The sequence below is a fragment of the Eumetopias jubatus genome, unplaced genomic scaffold (genome assembly GCF_037043125.1).
Source record: "Eumetopias jubatus isolate StellerSeaLion01/CBP00866 unplaced genomic scaffold, mEumJub1_p1.0 scaffold_17, whole genome shotgun sequence".
NCBI classification, from domain to species: Eukaryota; Metazoa; Chordata; class Mammalia; order Carnivora; family Otariidae; genus Eumetopias; species Eumetopias jubatus.
The window spans coordinates 29470688-29492435 of NW_028274823.1; the positions used below are offsets into that span (position 1 = coordinate 29470688).

General features: G+C 43.2%; 1 protein-coding gene and 1 long non-coding RNA gene across 2 annotated transcripts in view; one reads left to right on the top strand and one right to left on the bottom strand.

The window, feature by feature from the left end:
* PKD2L1 (polycystin 2 like 1, transient receptor potential cation channel) overlaps positions 1-21407 on the top strand; it is a 29182-nt gene extending 7775 nt beyond the window's left edge. The window contains exons 3-15 of the mRNA XM_028098810.1: positions 12260-12387; positions 12856-13109; positions 14063-14287; positions 14453-14681; positions 15335-15505; positions 15688-15869; positions 16178-16298; positions 17126-17224; positions 17439-17560; positions 18823-18946; positions 19732-19850; positions 20100-20223; positions 20540-21407. Coding sequence (XP_027954611.1) covers positions 12260-12387; positions 12856-13109; positions 14063-14287; positions 14453-14681; positions 15335-15505; positions 15688-15869; positions 16178-16298; positions 17126-17224; positions 17439-17560; positions 18823-18946; positions 19732-19850; positions 20100-20223; positions 20540-20713 — 2072 coding nt within the window. The 3' untranslated portion in view covers positions 20714-21407. The remainder of the gene's footprint in view (positions 1-12259; positions 12388-12855; positions 13110-14062; positions 14288-14452; positions 14682-15334; positions 15506-15687; positions 15870-16177; positions 16299-17125; positions 17225-17438; positions 17561-18822; positions 18947-19731; positions 19851-20099; positions 20224-20539) is intronic.
* Positions 1-21748, bottom strand: part of LOC148162151 (uncharacterized) — a 50185-nt gene that overhangs the window by 26982 nt on the left and 1455 nt on the right. The gene's annotated exons all lie outside the window — the stretch shown is intronic.

Below are 21748 nucleotides of genomic sequence, written 5' to 3' on the forward strand. Positions count from 1 at the left end.
ACTAACTATGCTTTGATCAAGTATAGGAGAGCAGGCAGCAGTAGCTGATAAAATCTAGATATTCTAAATTTTTATAGATGAGATCAGTCTGGGGCTCTGCTGGTATAAGTAGTCAGAGAATGAACATGTAGTTTGCATTCATAAAGCATGAGTCTGAGTATTGACTCTGTCTCTTACCAGCTGAATGGCCCTGAGCAGATCATATAAATTTGAATTTCATGATTCATAGTGTTAAAAATAAAACCACAGGTCCCAAATGGTGTCACTTAGGTTAAGGCCCCATGTCAGTAAATCAAGACTTAATACCTAACCTAACTGCAGTTTCAACCCCCCAAAAATGTAACCTTTAACCAGTCAACATGGAAATTTCTTGGCCAGCACTAGGAAATTTACAGATAGAACCCTTCCATTCCCCATAGAAGGGCTACCTTGCCAAAAACAATGGCTTCTTTGCTAATAATTTCCTTTTTTCCACTCCCTCTGTACCTTTAAAAACCTTTCCTTTTCTGTAGCCCGTTGGGGCTCCCCTCTACTTGCTAGATGGGATGCTGCCTGATTCACGGTTTAACTAATAAAGCTAATTAGATCTTTAAAGTTTGCTCGATTGAATTGTGACATTTAATATTAGAAAAACTGCTCATGGGCAAGGTCAGACCATACCTGATAAGCTACTGGGAGACATTGCATGGGAAAACACTTTGAAAACTATGGAACATGGGACACACATAAGGGATTATAGTAATATTGATAATTATCTCTTTATGCCATTAGGTGGAGGCAGCAGTAAATCTAGGATCTTAAGTTGAGGCAGATCATTAAGGCTGTGTGGAGGTTCTAGTCACAGATATAAGGCAAAGGGCAATGTTCTCAAAGGTGTGCTCCAAGGACCCCTGGGGCTTCCTGAGACCCTTTCCCTTACCAAATTACATCTTTGTGGGAGGTCATATTTTCTTCCCATACTTCAACCAAAACAACCTATAGCAGGAGATTGAATTCTGAAGCAGATATGAGAATCCAGCAATCTTCTTTAAAGCCAGGCGTTAAACAGGCTTGCAAAAATGTTAAACGATCCCCTTTTTCCACTGAATTTATTTGTTTTGTTTTAGAAAATAGTTGTTTTTCATAAAAATATGTTGTTCATGTTTATGTATATGGGGTTTGTTATTATTTTAAAATGAATCATTATTACAAATGTCTAAATTTTTCCTCAGTTTTAATTTCTATAAAGTAATTTCTATAAAGTTAGCTATAACCCAAATAAAAACTTTTGGGAGTTCCTAATAATTTTTAAGAGTTACAAAGTGGTTCTGAGAATGAAATGTTTGACAACCACTGGTTTGGAGAATGAATTTGAGCTGGTCAAATCAGATTATTTCACAGCATGGAGTGCTCAACAAATGAAATGTTAAGAGCTCATTAGCAAAAGGTTCAAACTAAGGACAAGATCCTGGCTATAGGACTGCCATGAAGTCCTATTATGTGGCAGACCCTCCTAACTGTTAAAGGCTTTGACATACAGGAGGCACACCTGCCTTCAAGGAGCAATGGAAGCCAATGGCGGCCGTAAACCCATAGTGACCTGCAGTGCTACGGACGCTGGGGGTTGGGGGCGGGGGGTGCTCCAGGATGATGGCAAGATGTCGGAGGACAAAATGTTCAGGGAGACCTGGGAACTCTTGTGGGTCTCAGAAGCAGGCAACCATTCAAGTCTGAGGAGACCAAAGTCATTGTCATTTGCTTGTGTTTTTTGTTTTGTTTTGTTTTAACATTATTGGCTCTCAGCCTGGAGAAGGCAGGCTTGGGAGCCAAGAGCCAACTAAGGCCTCAGGCTATGAATATGCAAGAGCTTTGCCAGAGTCAGAGTTCGGAAGGGCAAGTATGAAAGGAAAATATAAAGCAGTGTTTCTCCTCATTTCATTACAAAAGAATTCTACCCCTTCCCCCACCCCAACCCATGGGAATATCTTTATTAAAAGTTTAACTAATATAGTTCTTGTTTAAAAAAAAAAAGAGTCAAATAATATGGAAAATGTTAAAGGCCACTATTATTAAACACTATTAAGAGTTTGGTATATATCATTTCAGCCATTTTCTGGGCACATATAAATATATTTGAATTTTAGTGAAATGCACTGGTTTTATAATCCTCTAGAGAATGCCCTGAGAATTTAACCCTTCCCTCATTTCTAAGTTTCAATTTTCTTCTGCCTATTTTCCATCTTAAGAAACATGAGGCATTTGGAATCCAATTTTAAATGACCTAAGAGCATTAATTAGAATGTGTGGGTGGAAGAAGGAATTGCCCAAGAAGGAGAATAGCAGCAATAAGAGGACTTCTTAATAGGGAACTTCCTACTAAGCAAAGGAAAAAGGGTTTTGTAAACTCAGTAAATGGTTTTAACCAAGAGATCTGTGATTAGATTTGACTTTTTCTTAACAGAACATTTGACTTTTTCCCTAATTTTCCTAGAAAAATTCCTTTTCCAAAATATCCATCTGACATGGATATAATCATATGAAATGCTTCCGTTGGGATATTGATTTAGCTGTAGTAACAGTGCTTAAATAGAATAGAAGTTTATTTCTCTCTCACATAACAATCTGAATTGTGTAAGAAGCCCTGGACTGGGGGCACGTGGGTGGCTCAGTCAGTTAAGCGTCTGACTCATTGGTATCAGCTCAGGGCATGATCTCAGGGTCATGAGATCGAGCCCCAGGACAGTAACCGTGCTGAGCGTGCTGAAGCCCTGGACTAAGATGAGGCCCAGACTGCTTTCTACCTCTTTGTGTTGTCATTCTCAACATACGGCTTCTACCTCATGCTCCAGCTCCAGCTCTTGTGTCCCCGTTACAGCTATCAGGAAGTAGGAAAGTAGAAAGGGAAAGTACATCCCTTCCTTTTAATGATATGAGCTGTAAGTTGTAAGTGAAAGCATACCACTCCATCCACATTCCATTGACCAGACTTGTTCAAATAGTCACCATAACTAGCTGCAAGGGAGGCTGGGTAATGTAGTATTTAGTTGGGCAGCCATGTGCCTCTATGTAAAATTACGCGATCATGTAAGAAGGGGAGGGAAGGTATTGGGAAATGACTAGTAGTCTATGACAAATGGAGGAGAAGAGCTCTTGTCCATAGTTTGACATGGGAGCGGCCACAATTAATGGAACCCAGAGAAACCAAGGCACTTATAACCTCCCTGATGCATCAGGGAGGCTGATGAGACCTGATTCTTTCCCACCACGAGTGGGTATTAAAGTGTTTTGCTAAGTTATTATAAAACTATTATCAGAAGCTGTTGGGGAGGCATAAGAAGTGACAGTTTCAAGGCATTATATTTTAGTTCACAAGAAAGAATCAACCTGTAAGAGTAACCATAAAACTTCCCTCCCTCCCAAATTATAGGACTGAAGCCAAACTGGATCCAGTGCACTAAGAAATAGGTAGAGAGATGTTTCAGAGAGCTTCTCAGCAATCCAGGTGATCAGAGGGACTCAGGAAGGGGCCATCAGAGTAGTCACAGGGTAAATTTATAAAATAGGTAAAGCCCGAGGAACTTCCAAGTCTTCAACAACTGGAAGATTGATGGAGCAGTGGGAGTTCTATCCACACAATGACTGTCAGGGCTGGGTTTGGGGGTAGAGGGAAGAGACCTCCAGATTTCTAGAGAAGCATCTTCCATACGTTTCCTCATAGCTATCCAGCTTAGGAAGGAGTATTTGTCTTTTGAGTTTCAAAAACTTGAAGGCACATGGGCGCCTGGGTGGCTCAGTTGGTTGAGCGACTGCCTTCAGCTCAGGTCATGATCCTGGAGTCCCAGGATCGAGTCCCACACCGGGCTCCCTGCTCAGCGGGGAGTCTTCTTCTCCCTCTGACCATCTCCCCTCTCATGCTCTCTCTCAAATAAATAAAATCTTAAAAACAAAAGATTGCTCAAACCTCGAAGGCACAGAGTTTCCAAAAGAGCAGTAGTATAAACATATAAAGGAATTATAATTATACACTTGCTAGCAGAAGCACCTCAGCCCTTCAAGTTTCTTTGTCAATTAGTTGATACTCTCCTGCCCAAGGAGAGTGCTGTTGGAAAATGATAGCTAAATTCCATCACATGGTAATTAGGAGCAAGAAAGGAGCTCAGTAGCATATGACGGCCTGTATGGCAATCACCTGGGAAAATAGGCACAGAAAGCAACTGCTGACTTCTTGCTATTGCTCTGAGCTGGGAAGATCTTCCAACAGTTCGAAAGAGAGGACAGTAATATTCAGTCTCTACTATAAACATTGGAATGGATAAAATCAAGTTATTATCCAAGCTCATGATGATTAATGATTATTACAGTCATACTTCTTTAATAATAATATTAATATATATTTACATATATTATATATTTATGCCCCACCTGTGTCTAAAGGCGACCTAAACCAGCTTACATTACAAAGCACAGACACAATAAAATATAGCCCATTAGAACTATAATAAAAAGAGTTAGCGAAAAAAGTGGGAAAAGGTTTTCTTGTACCAGAAAACCTAAGATAAACAAAAGTACAGTAAATAAGAACAAAGCCTGAGGTTCCTGGCAACCAAAGCAAGAAGAAAACATAAGTAGGTTGCACAGTTCTCACTGGTGACTAAGAGAAAGCACACCAGTTAATAAGGAGACCCTAGCTCTGGGAAGAGTTGGCTTTGTTGGATTTTATATGAGTCATGGAATATCATAATGGATAAAAGCAATATTCGAGACTGAGGCTACTTCTCTTTTGACTGTGTTTTATATCTGCCTCCTTTAAAAATCCATATTAAATCCTCATTCTTAAAGCATTTTTAAGAGTAGGGATATATGTGTATACTTTACATACAGATATACATATTTGCATATATATGTGTATATGCATATATATACATTTATAAGTGCTTATAAACACACATATACATATGTGTGTGTGTGTGTGTGTGTGTGTGTGTAAATTTTTATTGTATTCTAGAGACCTGGATTTACCCAGAAATAAAGCTTGGAGAGCCTTGAGGAATTAATGGTAGGTATGTTCCTAGAATATCATCATCAGTTGATTTGGTCAGCAAGCCCCCTTTAATATAAGGTAATAATGTATTTTAATTAATATGGACTTTGGCACAAACATGCTAAAGTCATCGACTGCACTCCAGAGATATTCAAACAGTAGCAGAAGCTTTTCTAGTTCCATTTCCCTCAGGAATAATGCAATCTCTTTGAAAATGTCATGGTTTTCACATAGGTAAGGACCATGTTACAATGAAATAAAATGCAGTGAACACTGGCTTAGCCCATATGGGATTTATTGTCTAGATAATGAAAGTCCAAAGGAGGGCACAGTTCAGGGATGATCCATCCAGTGGCTTAATGATACCATTAAAGCCCAGTCTGCTTGTGTTATTCAGTTCTGCTAGTTGTGCGATCAGTTTCATCTTGGGGCTGAATCCTCTGGGGCTTTCTCATTCATATCTACTATGAGAGAGAAGGTCCTAAAAGGTTCCAGAACTCTCTCTTCATGACCCTTTGGTCTGAAATGGGTTACATGCTCATCCGTGAAGCTGTAATGGTGTCATGGGAGGGACATTTGTGGATTAATCTGGGCCTAAGTGTCCCTTCCAAATCCTAGAGCCAGGGTTGAATTCAGCTTCTAGCCACATATGTGAGATGACCCACAGAGGTGTGATATTTCAAATAAAATCATGGTATTAACCAGGAGAGGATCTTAAGGAAGCAATCACGAAATCCAATACAGCATCCAGCACTTAGAAATTTCAGCCTGTAACTTGGAAACAAAGAGGTGGACAGATTTTTAAGGATAATTTTATTATTTTTATATTGTATTATTATGATAGCATTACTTGAACTCTATGAGAATGAAGAGAAATAAAACCCACCTATTATACTACTCATTTGTCAAAAAGTCCATTTTTCCCTCAAGTTTTTACATACCTAGTATTTTTGTAAAATATTTAATTGTCACAACAGCACAAACAATTTTGCATTCTGTGTTTACTACCATTTCAATGGCTGTATAATACTCCATTAAGTGGCTCAATGATATCATAGTTTCCTTCAATATTGCCTCTTTGTAGGACATTTAGGTTGTTTACAGTCTTTTGATAGTATGAACAACCCAGGTCACATTTTTGGGCATGTGAGTTTTTCCTCCTCTGGGACTCAGCTATGTCGGAGTATGACTCTTGATACAGATTTATATACAATTATCTGCCTATACCAGAATGAAGGAATTTGGAGCTTCCTTTATGATGGTGATGTTTTGAGTTTACCAAGTACTTTTTTGCCATTCATCTCCTAACTCAGATGTTAGACTCTCCAAATAGAGTTTTGTTATAAGGGTGCCTTATAAACTTGTGTAAAACTAAACATTTGGCTTGATTTTTGGAAGGAGAGTCAGAGTCCCTAATCAGAAGGACTTGAGTGGTAGAGGATATGGTAGTGTAATGTATGCTAGCTAAATTCATGGTCTTTGGAGTAAGGCAGACCTGAGTTTGAATCCAAGTTCTATTTACTCGCTATATGATCTTTGGACAAGTTATTTAATAGCATAAAATGCAATGGTAGTTCCTACTTTATGAGGTTTTTATGGACTTATTGGAAACAATGTGGCAAAGCCCAGTGCACAATATGTGTCAGTTATTGTTAATATTCAGCAACTATGAATTCAATCTGAGGCTAAGGTTAAAAGGCATGATATAGTGTATGCAAGAGAACTTAATTTGTCCAAGAGAAAAAAAAAGCAGATACTCTGTGCTGGATGGTGAGACCAACACCTGGTCTCCAATCTTCTTGATAGCATTCTCATGCAGCCATTGTCCAGTGTCTGAAAACTTCCTGCAATGAGGCCCTCACTATATTAAAAAGGTAGTAATGTACTGACATATGGACATTCCATATACTGACTCAAATTCTGATTCCTTCCAGTTCCCACCCATTCCCTGGTCTAGTGTTGCTTTTTGAAATGGAACAATTCCACTCCTTCACTGGACCTTAAAGGAAAGAACCAGGGAGGCCCCTTGCAGGAACCCCCTTCATGTGATCCTCAGCTGGCAGGCTTGCTGACACTCTCAGAGAGGAAATGGATGTTTGTGAAGTGGTCCATTTCATAATTTGAAAGCACTAGTGGTCAGGAAATTCTGCCTTTGATAGAGTTTACATGGTTCCTCCTATAACTTCTACTCCTTGGATATAGCTCAGTCCTAGGAGCAGAACAGAATTAGTTTACTGTGGGAGCAGATAGATTTGCATTTGAATCCTGGCTCCTTGGGCAAGTTACTTCAGCTATTTGAGACTGGAAAACAGGGATGATAATAATAGCACACACATATATATATATAGTGCTGTTGTAGGGTTAAATGAAATAGGCATGTGAAGCACTTGGCATAGGGCATATAATAGATGTTCTGAGGTAATAAATGGCTACTCTGGTCTATTCTTTCTCCTGATATGAAGAAGGATGATGGTAGAATGGATACGCTGAGTCCCTGTCAGATTCAGAAATCTCTGAATCAGGTGTTCCACTTAGACAAGCTGGTTCTTCATGGTAAAGTCAAATGATTTACCTGAATGGAAATTAATGGGGTGGAGTGGGGGAAAGGAGACAGCAGGAAAGATCAACAAGTTGTTTTCAGTCTTTTTCTCCTACAATATGCTAGAGGGATGTGGTCCACTCCCAAGACTGCCTGTGGCTCCATAGGGCAATAGATTCAGTGATTTTTCCCTTGGAGTGAAGAGGGGGTGTTCTAAGAGGTCTATGTAGTTTGTAAAAGCTTCCCTATCCCTCCCTATCGCAGAAGGAAGGTTCTGACAGCCTCTTGGGAAAGATGTTATTTCTTCTTCCTCACTTCCAGTCATGAGAATCATGGAAACGGGCACTGGGAAACACCCTGCCTTCTTGACAACTCAAAGACAAGTGGGATTATGTAGCAACAGGTCAAGGCAGTGTTTCTAGTGTGGTCCCAGAACAAGTAGCATGAACATTACATGGGAATGTTTTGGAAATGAAAATTATTGAGCCCCATCCTTAGCAGTCTGTGTTTTAGTAGGCCTTCCAAGTAATTCTGATGCATGCTGCAGTCACCGTATCATATAATGATGGGGACATACGAGACATAGGAGCTGAAATCATCACTCCATCTCACAATCCTGGGCTTCCTCTGTCCTGATTTTGGGTTCAGACTCCAATAACCTCTAAGCCTGATACTCATCTGATATTCTGGATGGTTCATATTAGGAAGATTGAGCTGTGCTGTCAACATTTCTATCATCATATTGTGTAAGGATTCCTGGCCAACTGTACTTGCTCCCTAGGCCAGCTAAGGACTGGCTTTGTTTCTCTTACCCAAGACTATGAATTTATTGCTCTCTTTGGACTGAGGAACATTCCAACCTCCTTCCAACATCTATTAAATAGGAATTATTCTTGACTATTTGGATGACTTTGCTGCTATGTGTCAAATATGGAGTCATAACACTTTATTTTTGAAAATTATTCATCTATTTCATTCTACTCTTTTTGTGTTTTTTTCCACTTTTGGTTCAGCCCAACAAACACTTATTGAGAAACTATTAAATACCAGGCACTTTGCTAATTGAATGAAACATAGTCCTTGTCCCCTGAGGAGCATATAATAGGGTGACTAGAACTAGTTGTTAAGCACCCACTGTGTTCAATGCATTCTTTTTTTTTAAAGATTTTATTTATTTATTTGAGAGAGAGAATGGTAGAGAGAGAGCACATGGGGGGGGTCAGAGGGAGAAGCAGACTCCCCGCTGAGCAGGGAGCCCGATGCGGGACTCGATCCCAGGACTCCAGGATCATGACCTGAGCCGAAGGCAGTCGCTTAACCAACTGAGCCACCCAGGCGCCCTGTTCAATGCATTCTTAAAGACATCATCTTTCATCTTCATAATATTACAAGAAAGATATTGTATTCCCCCATTTAGTGATGAGGAATCTGAGACTCAGAGTCCAAGTCTATACTGTAAGTGACAGAACTAGGATTTGAACCTAGGTCAGTCTGGCTCCAAAGCTCATGCTCATTCTATAACAATAAATTCATTCTGAGTGCATACATAAGCAGGGTAGGTCAGCATACTATTAAAAGCTTCTATTCTGTATAATTCAATTTTAAATGTTAAAGATGTACTAAAAAGAAAGTTCATTCTGGGACATCTTTCTCAATAGACATTTTTAAGGATAGAAACCAATGACCCAGCAAAGTGTTTCACACATGTTAGACTTTGAGTAATGTTTGCTTAATGAATATAAAATGTGTCTTTAGAATAATCAGGTTGGTAGACTGATAATATGTTCTACCAAGTATCGATCTGGGGTATGAGAAGTAGTAATTTGAATTTCATAGAGGCGGGGGGGGGGGGGTGGCTACCTGATCTCCTGAGACAAAGTACAAAATTTGCTGAAATAAGAATTAACAAGGAATAGAAGGTATTTGGGTGGAGAGGAGGTATTTAATAGGTACTACACAAGGCACAAACCTTAATTTAGAAAGTTTTAAAATAGTTTCTTGGTCTTTTCTGTTTGCATGTACTTCAGTTAAAAAGTTACAAAGAATACTGAATTTCTGAGTGTCAGGGGGCATTTGACCAGGTGAAATCATTTTTCTCAAAATACATAGTCTTTATTACCTTGGGTAATAATCAAAGATGTTATGCCTCCATAATCGTTGACAACCAGTTCAGAGCAAGTTAATTCTGAGTAGTAATTTAGAATTGGAGAATTGGAGGAGAAAAAGATACAGCAAAGGGTACCACCTAGTGGCCATCCAGAAGCTGTAACAATTTAATCAGCCTTTGGCTTTAGGAAAAATTCAGCACACTGACCATCCTTCTAACTCTGTGGTGGGCTCTCAGCAGACAGAAGCTTGACTTCCAATCCATTTTCTAGATCTGGAAAAATTGAGTATGAGTCCTCCAGATACTAAGGGCATTTAATCACAGATTTGAATCAGAGAGAATTAAAGTTGTTTCCTGAACTTAATAGAGTGGAGTGGGGAAATGTGAAATCATAATGTTTTCTTTCTTTGCTGATTTCCCCCTGGAAAAGTGTAATGTTGTTTGTGCCTAATCTATGACCACTCACCAGTTCCTCTTTCTATGGATGAACTCCAGGGGTGGTAGGAGCAAATGTGACCCAAAATTTGAAAAGGAATTTTTTTTTTTACGATTTTATTTATTAGAGTGCACATACGAGAGAGAGAGAGAGTGTGTGTGTGTGTGTGAGAGACAGAGAAAGAGAGAGAGCAAGGGCAGGGGGAGAGGAAGAAGCAGACTCTCCACTGAGCAGGGAGCCCGACACTGAGCAGGGAGCCCAACACTGAGTAGGGAGCCCGACGTGGGACTCCATCCCAGGACCCTGGGATCATGACCCAAGCCAAAGGCAGACGCTTAACCAACTGAACCACCCAGGCCCCCCTAAAAAGGAAAATTCTTAAAGAGAATTGCTCACAAGAGACTGACAAATCCTACTTTAATTTTTTTGATGTAATTCCAGACTTACAGAAAAGCTGCAAGAATAATACAAAGAATTCTTATATATATTTCACCCCGATTTCCCAAATATGTATATTTTACCAGGCTTGCATTTCTTTTAGTGTTCTCTTTCCCAATCTCTCTCTCTCTCTTTACACACACACACACACACACACACACACACACACACACACACACACAGACACACTATTTGAGAATAAATTGCAGACATAATTCCCTGTTGCTCCTAAATACTTTAATATGTAACTCTAAAAATAAGGAAATTATCTTACTAAAGTCAGGAGATTATCATTGATTCAGTACTATCATCTAATGAACAGACCTTATTACAATTTCATCAATTATTCCACTAACAGACTTCATAGTAAAAGGAAAAAACTATTGTCCAGGATTTAATCCTAACTAAATGCACATATTACATTTAATTTTTATGTTTCTTCAGTCTTTTTAAATCTAGAACAATTCTTTAGTCTTTCTTTATCTTGCATGACTTGGCTAAAAAATTAAGTAACAATATCATAATACTAACAAATTATAAACTATAGAAAAAACAAGAATCCATGAGTTCATGCTGATATATATAAATGACTAACTAAATGAGGAAGAAGGAAAAGTTCTTCCTAAGGAGAATGCTAACTAACAAATGCAGAAGGAATGATGGATGAGAAAATCACAACTTGATAACCATGGTAGTAATAATCAGGTAAAAGTCATTAAAACTAGATATTATTGGATATTAAAACTAGTAGGTGAACGATTGATGAGTAATAGGATGTTTACATAATTTCAAAGTATTTCCCCACAAAATACATATTAATTACAAAGAGAAAAATAATTTTACGTTGAAGAAGGCTGGAAGACAGCTGCCTTAACAAGGGATGAAAGTTAATATCACCAGTAATGATACAATTAGACAGTGTGTGCCTCCTGATAGGAAGCTCTGAGATGGACACATTACTTTTTGGGTATTCTTTGCCTAAGGTATAACCTGAATTTAAACTTAAGGAAACATCAGGCAGAGCGAAATTGAGGGACAATCTATAAAATAAATGGCTTATATTCTTCAAATTCTGCCTTTTAACTAGAAAACTTATAGCTTCCCTAACAGCCTGACTTTAGACTGGGTGTATGGGTTAGGGTGGTTAAGGAAGATTCCGTTCTTCAGGGCAAAGTTCAGGTCTTTTTTTTATCTGGGGATGCTCTGAGTCCTTCCATCAGGAGACACCTCTGCCCATCAGGATGCCCTGGGGCCAGAGGTGTCAGGTCCAGGAGACCACATCTCCACTGTAAGGTGTTTGGCCAGGGCCTTGGAGTATTCCAGAATTCGGAGGTATTTCCCAAGGGCATAGATATAAGACAAATGAAAGGATGCAGAAGGTGGAAATATCTTGGTTCTGGGGAATAAGAACTAGGAAGTTAAGCTGGTTTAGGAAGAGAAAAGTGAATTTTCAGAATGACAATATCAAGAGACAATTTCTGAGTGGAGTTCAGTCTTCTGAGGTAAGTTGAGAGAAGAGGAGACCTTGTAGGCTAAGATATTCCCTGGTTTCCCCAATGCCTTATTAGCCTCCCCAGACAACTCTAGGGGAGGGTAGGCCCAATGGGATCCCATCTAGGTAGCATCTCTGGCCCCAGGGCAAATGGGCTTTCCTGTCTCCTCTGGAGAATGGATATAGGAAACAGTGAGCAGGACACAGCCTCTTGGGTTGTTTTCTAGTGACCTATGGAATGACAAGCTCCAGTGCCTATTATTACACCAAAGTGATGTCCGAGCTCTTCTTACATACCCCGTCAGACACCGGAGTCTCCTTCCAGGCCATCAGCAGCATGGCGGACTTCTGGGATGTGAGTATGAGATCCCCTCTACCTCTCCCCTCTCCTTTTCAATGGCCTGAAGCAAAAAGCCACAGGCCAGGGCTCAGGAATGTCAGACAGTAGACCAGGCCATATCCAGAGACCAGATCATTCTGGGACCAGGCTGAGTCAAAGGGTCAAGCAAGAATCAATGGGTCAGACTGGAGTTTAGGTGAAGGTAGATGAGAGGGATGAAGGATAAAGGGATGATGATCAGGGAGTCAAGCCAGAGTTAAACTAGTATTGAGAGTCAGAGGTAAGACTGAACTTCAAAATGCATTTTAAATAAAGAGTAGGGCCACATCAGGTCAAGAACTGGTCAAGGTTCATGGGTCAGCTGGAGTCCAACAGAAGCAGCCTAGAGACAAGCCTGGGGGGTCAAGGAGTGAAAGCAAAGGTCATTCCAAGAATAAAGGTCAGGATGAGGCAGGGTCAAGCTCAACCCAGCTTGTGGTCTAGTTTGCCCAGGGTCCACTACTGGACAGTTTGTATTGGACCAAATGGTACAACAACCAGAGCCTGGGCCAAGGCTCCCACTCCTTCATCTACTATGAGAACCTGTTGCTGGGGGTTCCAAGGCTACGGCAGCTGAGGGTCCGCAATGACTCCTGTGTGGTGCATGAGGACTTCCGCGAGGACATTCTGAGCTGCTACGACGTCTACTCTCCAGACAAGGAAGAGCAGCTCCCCTTTGGGCCTCTCAATGGCACAGCGTGAGTGAGTCTGCCCACCAACGTTGCCGGGCTTGCTTCTCCGAGCCTGACACCATTCTGAGGTTTGGGAACCATTTCCACTTAGTCTTAAAGAGACTTAGGGGAGCAGAGGGTGGGGGGCATCTCTCTGAGTCCCATCTGTGACTGTTTGGAGATTTTGGTTTGGGTCACTCAGGAACAGAGAAGGTACCTTAGCAAACAGAGCCACAGCCTCTGGACTCATTTCCCTACACAGATTTGCCCTACTCTGGAGGCAGTCCTGCCAGAGAAAGCATCCTTTCTTGCCCAGATGTTCTTAGGTGTATGGAGAATGGATGAAACACTGATGTTGCTACACAAATTGTAATTGGAAGAGTCTGACCCTTGGACCTGATAGGGGAAGCAGCAAGGAGTTGAGGATGGATGAAGAATTAGGAAAGAAAGAGGGAAAGGATGGAAAGGACATGAAAGAAGGGGAAGGAAGGGAGGGCCCAGGGAGGAAATCTGTGGACAGAACAGAGAATCGTGGGGTGAAGCAGCCAGGTGCACAACCACAAGAACAGAAAGTGTCTTTTCTAGATTATGTGAGCCAGGTGTTTCCCTAGTGGGGACTACTCAGTCTGGGGTCAAAAGTGGGCATGGGTTTGCCATCCATAGTTTTGGGGAACATCATGAGAAATCAGGAAATTTATATTTGAGTTTCAGTTCAGCCACTAACTAGCTGCATTATCTCAGACATCTCTTAGTCTTAGATTCCTCATCTTCAAATGTGGATAATATTTACCCTCCTTTCTCACATAGTTGTTAGTATCAAACAAGATAATATATGTGAAATATATATTATATGTGATATGTAAATATAATGTATGTGAAATTGTAAAGCCCAGGCAATCATAAAGTGTTGCCATTGCCTTGGGAGATCAGCTTTTGGACTGGCTCAGACCTCTCTGCTCAGATGGCTTCTTCTGTGACAGGTGGACATACCATTCACAGGATGAGCTGGGGGGCTCCTCTCACTGGGGTCGGTTGACAAGCTACAGGGGAGGTGGCTACTATCTGGACCTTCCAGGATCTCGACAGGCCAGTGCAAAAGCACTCCAGGACCTTCAGGAGGGCCTGTGGCTAGACAGGGGCACTCGAGTGGTCTTCATCGACTTCTCAGTCTACAATGCCAACATCAATCTTTTCTGTGTTTTGAGGTGGGTCCCCTTTCCTTATCTTCCCTCCATCCATGGTTCCTGGTTCTCTTCTCTGATTGAGACCCTTCCTTAAACTTGTACCCTATGGTGGGGTTGTGGAGGAGAGGGAATGGGAAGAACTATCCCAGTCCAGGCCTCGCCAGTTATCTGTCCCTCCTCCCACAGACTGGTAGTGGAGTTTCCAGCTACAGGAGGTGCCATCCCATCCTGGCAAATCCGCACGGTTAAGCTGATCCGCTATGTCAGCAACTGGGACTTCTTTATCATTGGCTGTGAAATCATCTTCTGCATCTTTATCTTCTACTACGTGGTAGAGGAGATCCTGGAGCTCCACATCCACCGGCTTCGTTACCTCAGCAGCATCTGGAACATTCTGGACCTGGTGGTTATCTTGGTGAGGGACAGGTATCTTATACTTGGGACATAGTAGGAGGAGGAAGGGGATCTACCCTGTTAGGGACTCCAAGTTCTTCCTTTTGGAGCGTCAAGTCCTCTTTATGACTTCTGGTCAAATCACTGTGTAAAAGCTCCCTAAGCCAGAGGCTTATGTTCCCCTGGCTCAGCCCCTGGGAAAACCCTGTCTCCCATATGCCTTCTCCCTCTAACCTGTGATCCAGGCACTGCCTTTTTTATGTACTTGCTATTTTCTCTTCTGTCTTTTGCCTTAATGACCTGTCCCTTTGAAACCCCTACCTTCTCTCTTTTCTTCTATTAAAATATTTTGCCTCTTCATCTTCATCTTTTTCCTATTAACAGGATACATTAATTTCTTGACCAAGGCTAGGAAGTGGTGGGAGAAATAACATTACTTGGCCCCAGTTCTCCAAGATCCTTTACAACCTACATAAAAGCCTTTTCCTTGGGATTTAAGACATTCCCTCAATCATCCTATTCAGTTTCATCTGAACCTGAAATAGTCAACAACTCAGAAGGGAAAGATTTTTTTTCCCACCTGACTTACCTACCCCAGCTCTCCCCTAGGACCTTATCATTGAACTTCCCTTGAGATCCCGACTTCTCTGACACCTCTGACCCCTGTGATGACAGCTCTCCATTGTGGCTATGGGCTTCCACATATTCCGAACCCTTGAGGTGAATCAGCTGATGGGGAAGATCCTGCAGCAGCCAAACATGTATGCTGACTTTGAGTTCCTCGCCTTCTGGCAGACACAGTACAACAACATGAATGCTGTGAACCTCTTCTTTGCCTGGATCAAGGTACGCTGGGACCCCTCACCCCCAGCAACACCTCAGGGCACTCATTCTCCCTTCCTCAGTACTTGTCTCATTTTCCTTGTCTGGTTTGGCAACTCTGGTGACCTCCATAGGCCCCTGGAGTGGACTAGTCAAAGCTTTTCTCTTTTCTTCCCTCACCACTTGGTTCAACATGGCACTTCCAGATATTCAAGTACATCAGCTTCAACAAAACCATGACTCAGCTCTCCTCCACGCTGGCCCGCTGTGCCAAGGACATCCTGGGCTTCGCCATCATGTTCTTCATTGTTTTCTTCGCCTATGCCCAACTTGGCTACCTGCTTTTTGGAACCCAAGTGGAAAACTTTAGCACTTTCATCAAGTGCATGTGTGTGTCCTGCCCCCTTCACTCCTCCCTGGGCCCTCAACCTCCAGCTCTGTGGGTGTGTGTATCCTTGGGGAAGCTGGGTGTATGTGTGCAGGTGTGTGTCTGTGCTTAAAGCATCTGTGTGAGAATCTCCAGAATCTCTGGTGTGTGTGCTCAAGTATTTCTGTACCTCACTCTCTATCAGGTTGGAAGTGCAGTGAGAGGTCTGAGTTCACCAAAGAGCAGCAGTTAGGAAAGTGGGTTGGGGTATGAATAGAGGTCAGGGTTATGGTTAGGCTCTGGGTGAAGCCCAGACCCTGGTCTCTCAGTTTCACTCAGTTCCGGATCATCCTTGGGGACTTTGACTACAACGCTATTGACAATGCCAACCGCATCCTGGGACCTGCCTACTTTGTCACCTATGTCTTCTTTGTCTTCTTCGTGCTCCTGGTGAGGGTCTCTCTGAGAGGTGGGAATTGGGAGCTTGAGGGGTGGAAACATAAAGGACCTGAGGGTGAGGTTTTGCCCCCCCACCATGGTCTGTACTCAGGATTAAGATGGGTGTCTCAAATCACGGGTGGAGAATGAGGTGGGGGAGCTCTGGGTCTCCTGAGAGCTAGCTAATGTGCTCAATATTGCCAGCACAGTCAGGTAACTTGCAGAGTATAAGGGAATCTGCAGGCTCCCTCAGTAAAACGAAGCCTCTATTTTCCAAGGATGAAAAGGGAGAGAAATGTGCCCCATGAAGAGAAGTGGTTGAACCTAGAAGCCTCTATATCTATTCTCTCCTTACTCTAGGAATCTCTGGCTATTTATCACCATTACTTTATAGTCTCTCTTTCTCTCTGCCGACTATGAAAGATCTGGGTTTAATATTTTTTAACAAAGCTAGCAGGTTTCTTTATTTGATCATGGTTAGGGATAGATGGGTTAGATTGGGGTTATATGATAAAGATAGCAAAACTATACTCTCAGTGATTGGTCAGCCCTTATATGGAGGTGAACTCTTGCATATGATGGGGTATCATTGTAGTCAGGTTACTGCAGAACAACTGAGTGAGGATAGCAGTTGGGTGAGGGAGCTTGATCCACCCCTAAAAGGACTGTGCTGAACGGGGCTCTGGGGACCCTGAGATGTGGGGGTTAGTGGGCTGCAGAGCTGCAGTTGAAAGCATTGGCTCCTTTAGAACATGTGTCTGGGATATTAATAGGGTTAGTGGGCTCATTGCTGTTAGTGGGTCTGGGGGTGAAGACCCAGGTCCCTACTTTATCTCCAGAACATGTTCCTGGCCATCATCAATGACACATATTCAGAGGTCAAGGAAGAGTTGGCTGGACAGAAGGATGAGCTGCAACTTTCTGACCTCCTGAAACAGGTAACCACTCAGTCTCCTTGAGCCACACATCTGTGTCAGGGACCAGGTCCAAGGCTCTGTGTCCTGGTCTATTCCTGACTGGTGTAGGGCCCTGTGCCCACCCTTGTGTGGCTTTGACTTATCCCCGGAAGCTTGGCATCTTGTGGGTGAGGAAGGGGGCAAGGGATGATGAGAAGGCTGCAGGAACTGGTATCTGTTTCCTTTTTCCTTCCAGGGCTACAACAAGACCCTACTGAGGCTGCGTTTGAGGAAGGAGCAGGTTTCAGATGCACAGAAGGTCCTGCAGGGTGGGGAGCAGGAGATCCAATTTGAGGATTTCACCAACACCTTGAGGGAGTGAGCAACCAGAAATCCAACCTTCTGATATTGCTCTATAAGTCCTTGGCCCTCGACCATATACCCTTTGCCTAAAAACCTGTGATGTTGGCCTATGGGCCTCTGACCTTGGCTTTTGGCCTTTGACTTTGGCCTATATATCTCTGATTCTGACCTTCAGAATTGTGCCCTTGGTTTAAAGGTCTCTGACCATGTTCTAGAACATTCTGGACCTCACTGAACAACTTGTAGGACTAATGTAATAATACAATTTCTTCATCATTACATACATTTCTCACTCCCACAAAACTCTGTAGTTGGTACTGTGCTCCCCCACAAACACTGGCCTATTCTCTTAGCATCCCTGTTTCCCAGTTAAACATATAAGCAAACACTGAACAAATATATTGTGAGCACCAGTTGTGAGCCAGGCACCAAGTAGGGCACACAATTAATGAGACAAAGCATTGTCCTCCAGGAGCTCATACACATGTAAGCAAATAAACTGAATCACAGAACAAGTTCAACAAAGAAGTGACTAGAAGAGAGGGAGCACAAAGTAAAGAGAGTATTCAATTCTATTTTTAAGCTTAAGGGAAGGCTTCCAGGAAGAGGTGATGCATGAATACCTACAGGAGGATGAATAGCCTACATGTAGACAAGCAGGGGAAGTCCATTCCAAGAAAGATAAAAGCATATACAGAGGCATAGAAGTGTTGAGCAACATGTATCGGAATAATAAGTAGCTAAGCATTGCTAAGGTATCAAATAAAAGTGGGGCATAGCAGGAGATGATACCAGAGTAATGAACAAGGGCTACATTGGGAAAGGGCTTGAATACCACCATCCTATCCAAAGAACAGGGTGCCTGGGAGGGATTTTAAGCAGAGAAGGGGTGTATTTAGACATGCGCTTTAGAAAGATTAATTACTCTAGTTGCATTATAGAGGATGGATTTCAGGGGTAGGGAGTGAAGGGGAAGCCAGTGGGGTGGGAGTGGGGGGATGGATTATTTAGAGGCAAAGAGATTTTGCAACAATTCCTATAGAACACCAGGAGGGCCCGAACCTAGCCAGCAGGACTAAGAGAAGGAAGACATAGATTTAAAACAATTTACTGGGGGTAAAATTGCTAGACCTTGGAGATCCTGGCTTTCCCATGTGGTCCCATTCTTCCACAGAGAGCAAGAGTCAGAGAGTCTGGAAAAAAAAGTGGGGAGTCCATAATTGAGAGATCACAACCACAGCAAGTCAGAAGTCATTTCATCATACTGTTTTCCTCAGACTCAGGCACGCAGAGCATGAAATCACTGAGCTCACAGCTGCCTTCACCAGGTTTGATCAAGATGGGAATCACATCCTGGACAAGAAAGAGCAAGAACAAATGCGACAGGACCTGGAGAAGAGGGTAAGCCCAGCTGGTTGGGGGAGAGGCAGCGAAAGAGAACCACTCACTCTCCCCTCCCTGCCAACGCACCCAGAACACAAATCCAAACGGAAAACCCTTCAATAGATGGACAGGAAAGAAGCCTCTAGAATAGTCGTTCTCAAACTGCTGCACATTAGAATACCCTGGTGGGGTGGGGGTGGGGAGTCAAATAATCCTCATACTCAGGTCACATACCCTAGACAGAATCTCTGGGGGAGTCAGGGACCCAGACATCAGTACTTCAAAAAACTCGCCAGTTGATTCCAATGCATAGCCAAGGTTGAGAACCACTGCTCTGAAACAAAGTCTGAGGGGGAAAGGTTCAATTACCCGAGAATCCCTGACAATTCTGTCTGAGGACTTGCCTTGGGACTTTCAAACTCGGATCCTTAGCTGCCCCTGCTGTGCCTGCTTCATCCCTATCCAGTGTATATCCAAAAATCAAGGGCAGGAGGGAAATTGGCAGGAATTCTGGTACTGTTCTTCCTTTCCCAAACTGAGTTGGCTTCTAGTGAGGGTCTCATTAATAAAGGCTTCCAAGAGCTCATGTTTTGTTTCTGTGGGAGGTGATTCTCTCCCAGAGGTTGGTCCAGCTTTGTGTCCAGCACCACCACACTGATCCTATTATCTCTAGAGTTTGAGAGGGAAGGGGAATGCATGAACTGGAGCCCAGGGGCCTGGTCCTGGGAGACCATGAGAGCAGGTGATGAAATAAGAGCTGATACTTCCCAGAGTCATCTTCTCCTCTCTGACTTCCTGATCAGGTGGCCCTCAATGCCGAGATTGAGAACCTGGGCCAGCCCATTGTGAGTAGTCCACCAGGCGAGTCGGGTCCAGAGGCTACCAGAGCAGGTGGCTGGGTTTCAGGAGAAGAATTCTACACGTATGTGCAGCCAGGGGCCCAGGGCTGAGTGTGTTTGTAATGTCCTACCCTGAGCTTTTTTCTCAACCTTCTGATTTTCCATGCTAGCCCAGGGAGAACCTCTGCCCCCCTTTAATTCTCCCTACAAGGCTGGGCCTTACCTTCCTTGCACCCATCCAGACACAGACCATAATGGCTCTCCTACCCCTATAGACGCTTAGCCCCACAGATGCATATTTCTGCTCCCTCGGTCTCTCTCAAATCCTGCAGACTCACAAGGAGAGTTCTTCAGTTGGAGATTGTCCTGGAAGGAGTCATGTCCCAGGTGGATGCTGTGGGCTCAAAGCTAAAGATGCTGGAGAGGAAAGGGCAGCTAGCTTCCTCCCCAGGCCTGGTGAGTGGCCCTTCACTTGGTCCCTCTTGGTTCCCCACATTTGAACTCTACCATCTTTTCTACTCAGTGGGTGGAAGCAAACCATTTTTGAAAGAGTCTGTTTCCAGGCTCCTGGGGCAACATGTTCACAGCAGTCACTGTATCAGTGGAGGGAAGGGGTGGAGGGAAGGCCTGAAGTTGGTTGCTCTGGCCTGAGGGCTGCCTTGGCTTCCAGGAGACTGTCTGAGGTTGAAGAATCAGACCCAGATTTTCTAGATGAAAGGAAGTGGAACACAAATTCCTTCTTCAAATGACCTGTCACTCTTTCTTCCAACAGGGAGATCAAGGCATTTGGGAGCACCTGCAGCCAACCCCAGCTGTGACTCCAACCCCCTGGGGAGTCCAGCGTGGGCAGGAGAGTGGTGGGGGAGGGGCCCTAAAGCATCAGACAGCAGCCTCCTCTCTCATTGCCTCCTCAGAGACCTCCTCAGGACATGCCCTCCACTTCTAGGGCAGCAGTTCCCTCCACTGCTACTGCAGAGTCCTACCCTGTGTTTAGCCCCTTGAACCAATGTTTCTACCTGTAGCTTGTATCATGCTTAGGCTTGTGACTCAATGTTTCTGTGTGTAGCCATGTAGCTCTGTGTAGCTCTTTGAGATAACACTTGCCACTGGGCCCCTCACTCCCTATGCTCTCAGCTCTGCTGTGATGAAAAAAAAAGTTAATAACAAACAGAATAAAGGAAGGGAGGGTTATGTTCCCTAAGCACCTGGCATCTGGATAGCCACGATTTGTGAAAAAAGTAGAAGCCAAGAGAGCAGCATTCCCTAAATGTCTTCCTATTTGCCAGTGAGTCTTATCCTTTGTGCATCTAGAGATCTGCTGCTAGCACCCATGGAATTCTTGTCTTCATAGAGTTTCCAGGTGAAAGAGAAGGGGAAGCCTTGGAGGAGAGGAAACTTTCTCACATGTGGAGATTACAATGTTGCAGAGGTGTTGGAATGCCCCTCCATCCAGGGCAAAGACCATGACCGCTCAGTTGAGGAGGCTGCTCACGACATTCCACGAAACACTGGGAACTGACAGGGCTGTAAACAGGGACATAGATGGAGCCCTAGGAGGATCAGACAAAGAAATGATTTCAGGATTCAGAGATCTTTGGAATAAAATGTGGTGGGCTCTGACACTATTCTTGCAAAGGACATATGGGTTTCTCTGGTGACTATCAATAAAAGTCTTTAGAAAAATCAGGACTTTGCATTTGCTTCTGGGATTGTAGGAGGAAGAAGAGAGGCTGGAGCTGTGAACCATTCTTGTATTTGGTAAAAGGCAAAAGATTTGTGCGGTCTGAAGAGAAACCAGAACGTCCGTTCTTGTATTTGGGCTGGAACACTCATCCCTGCCAGGAGGGGTAGACTGGCAGCCGTGACAATGTGAAGGTGCTGAAATAAGAACTTCTGGCTCATAGGAATGATTTGAAATGGCATTATGACTGTACCATTTAGAGAGTGGAGACAGTGACCTAGGGAGACCTGGTCCTCAGGA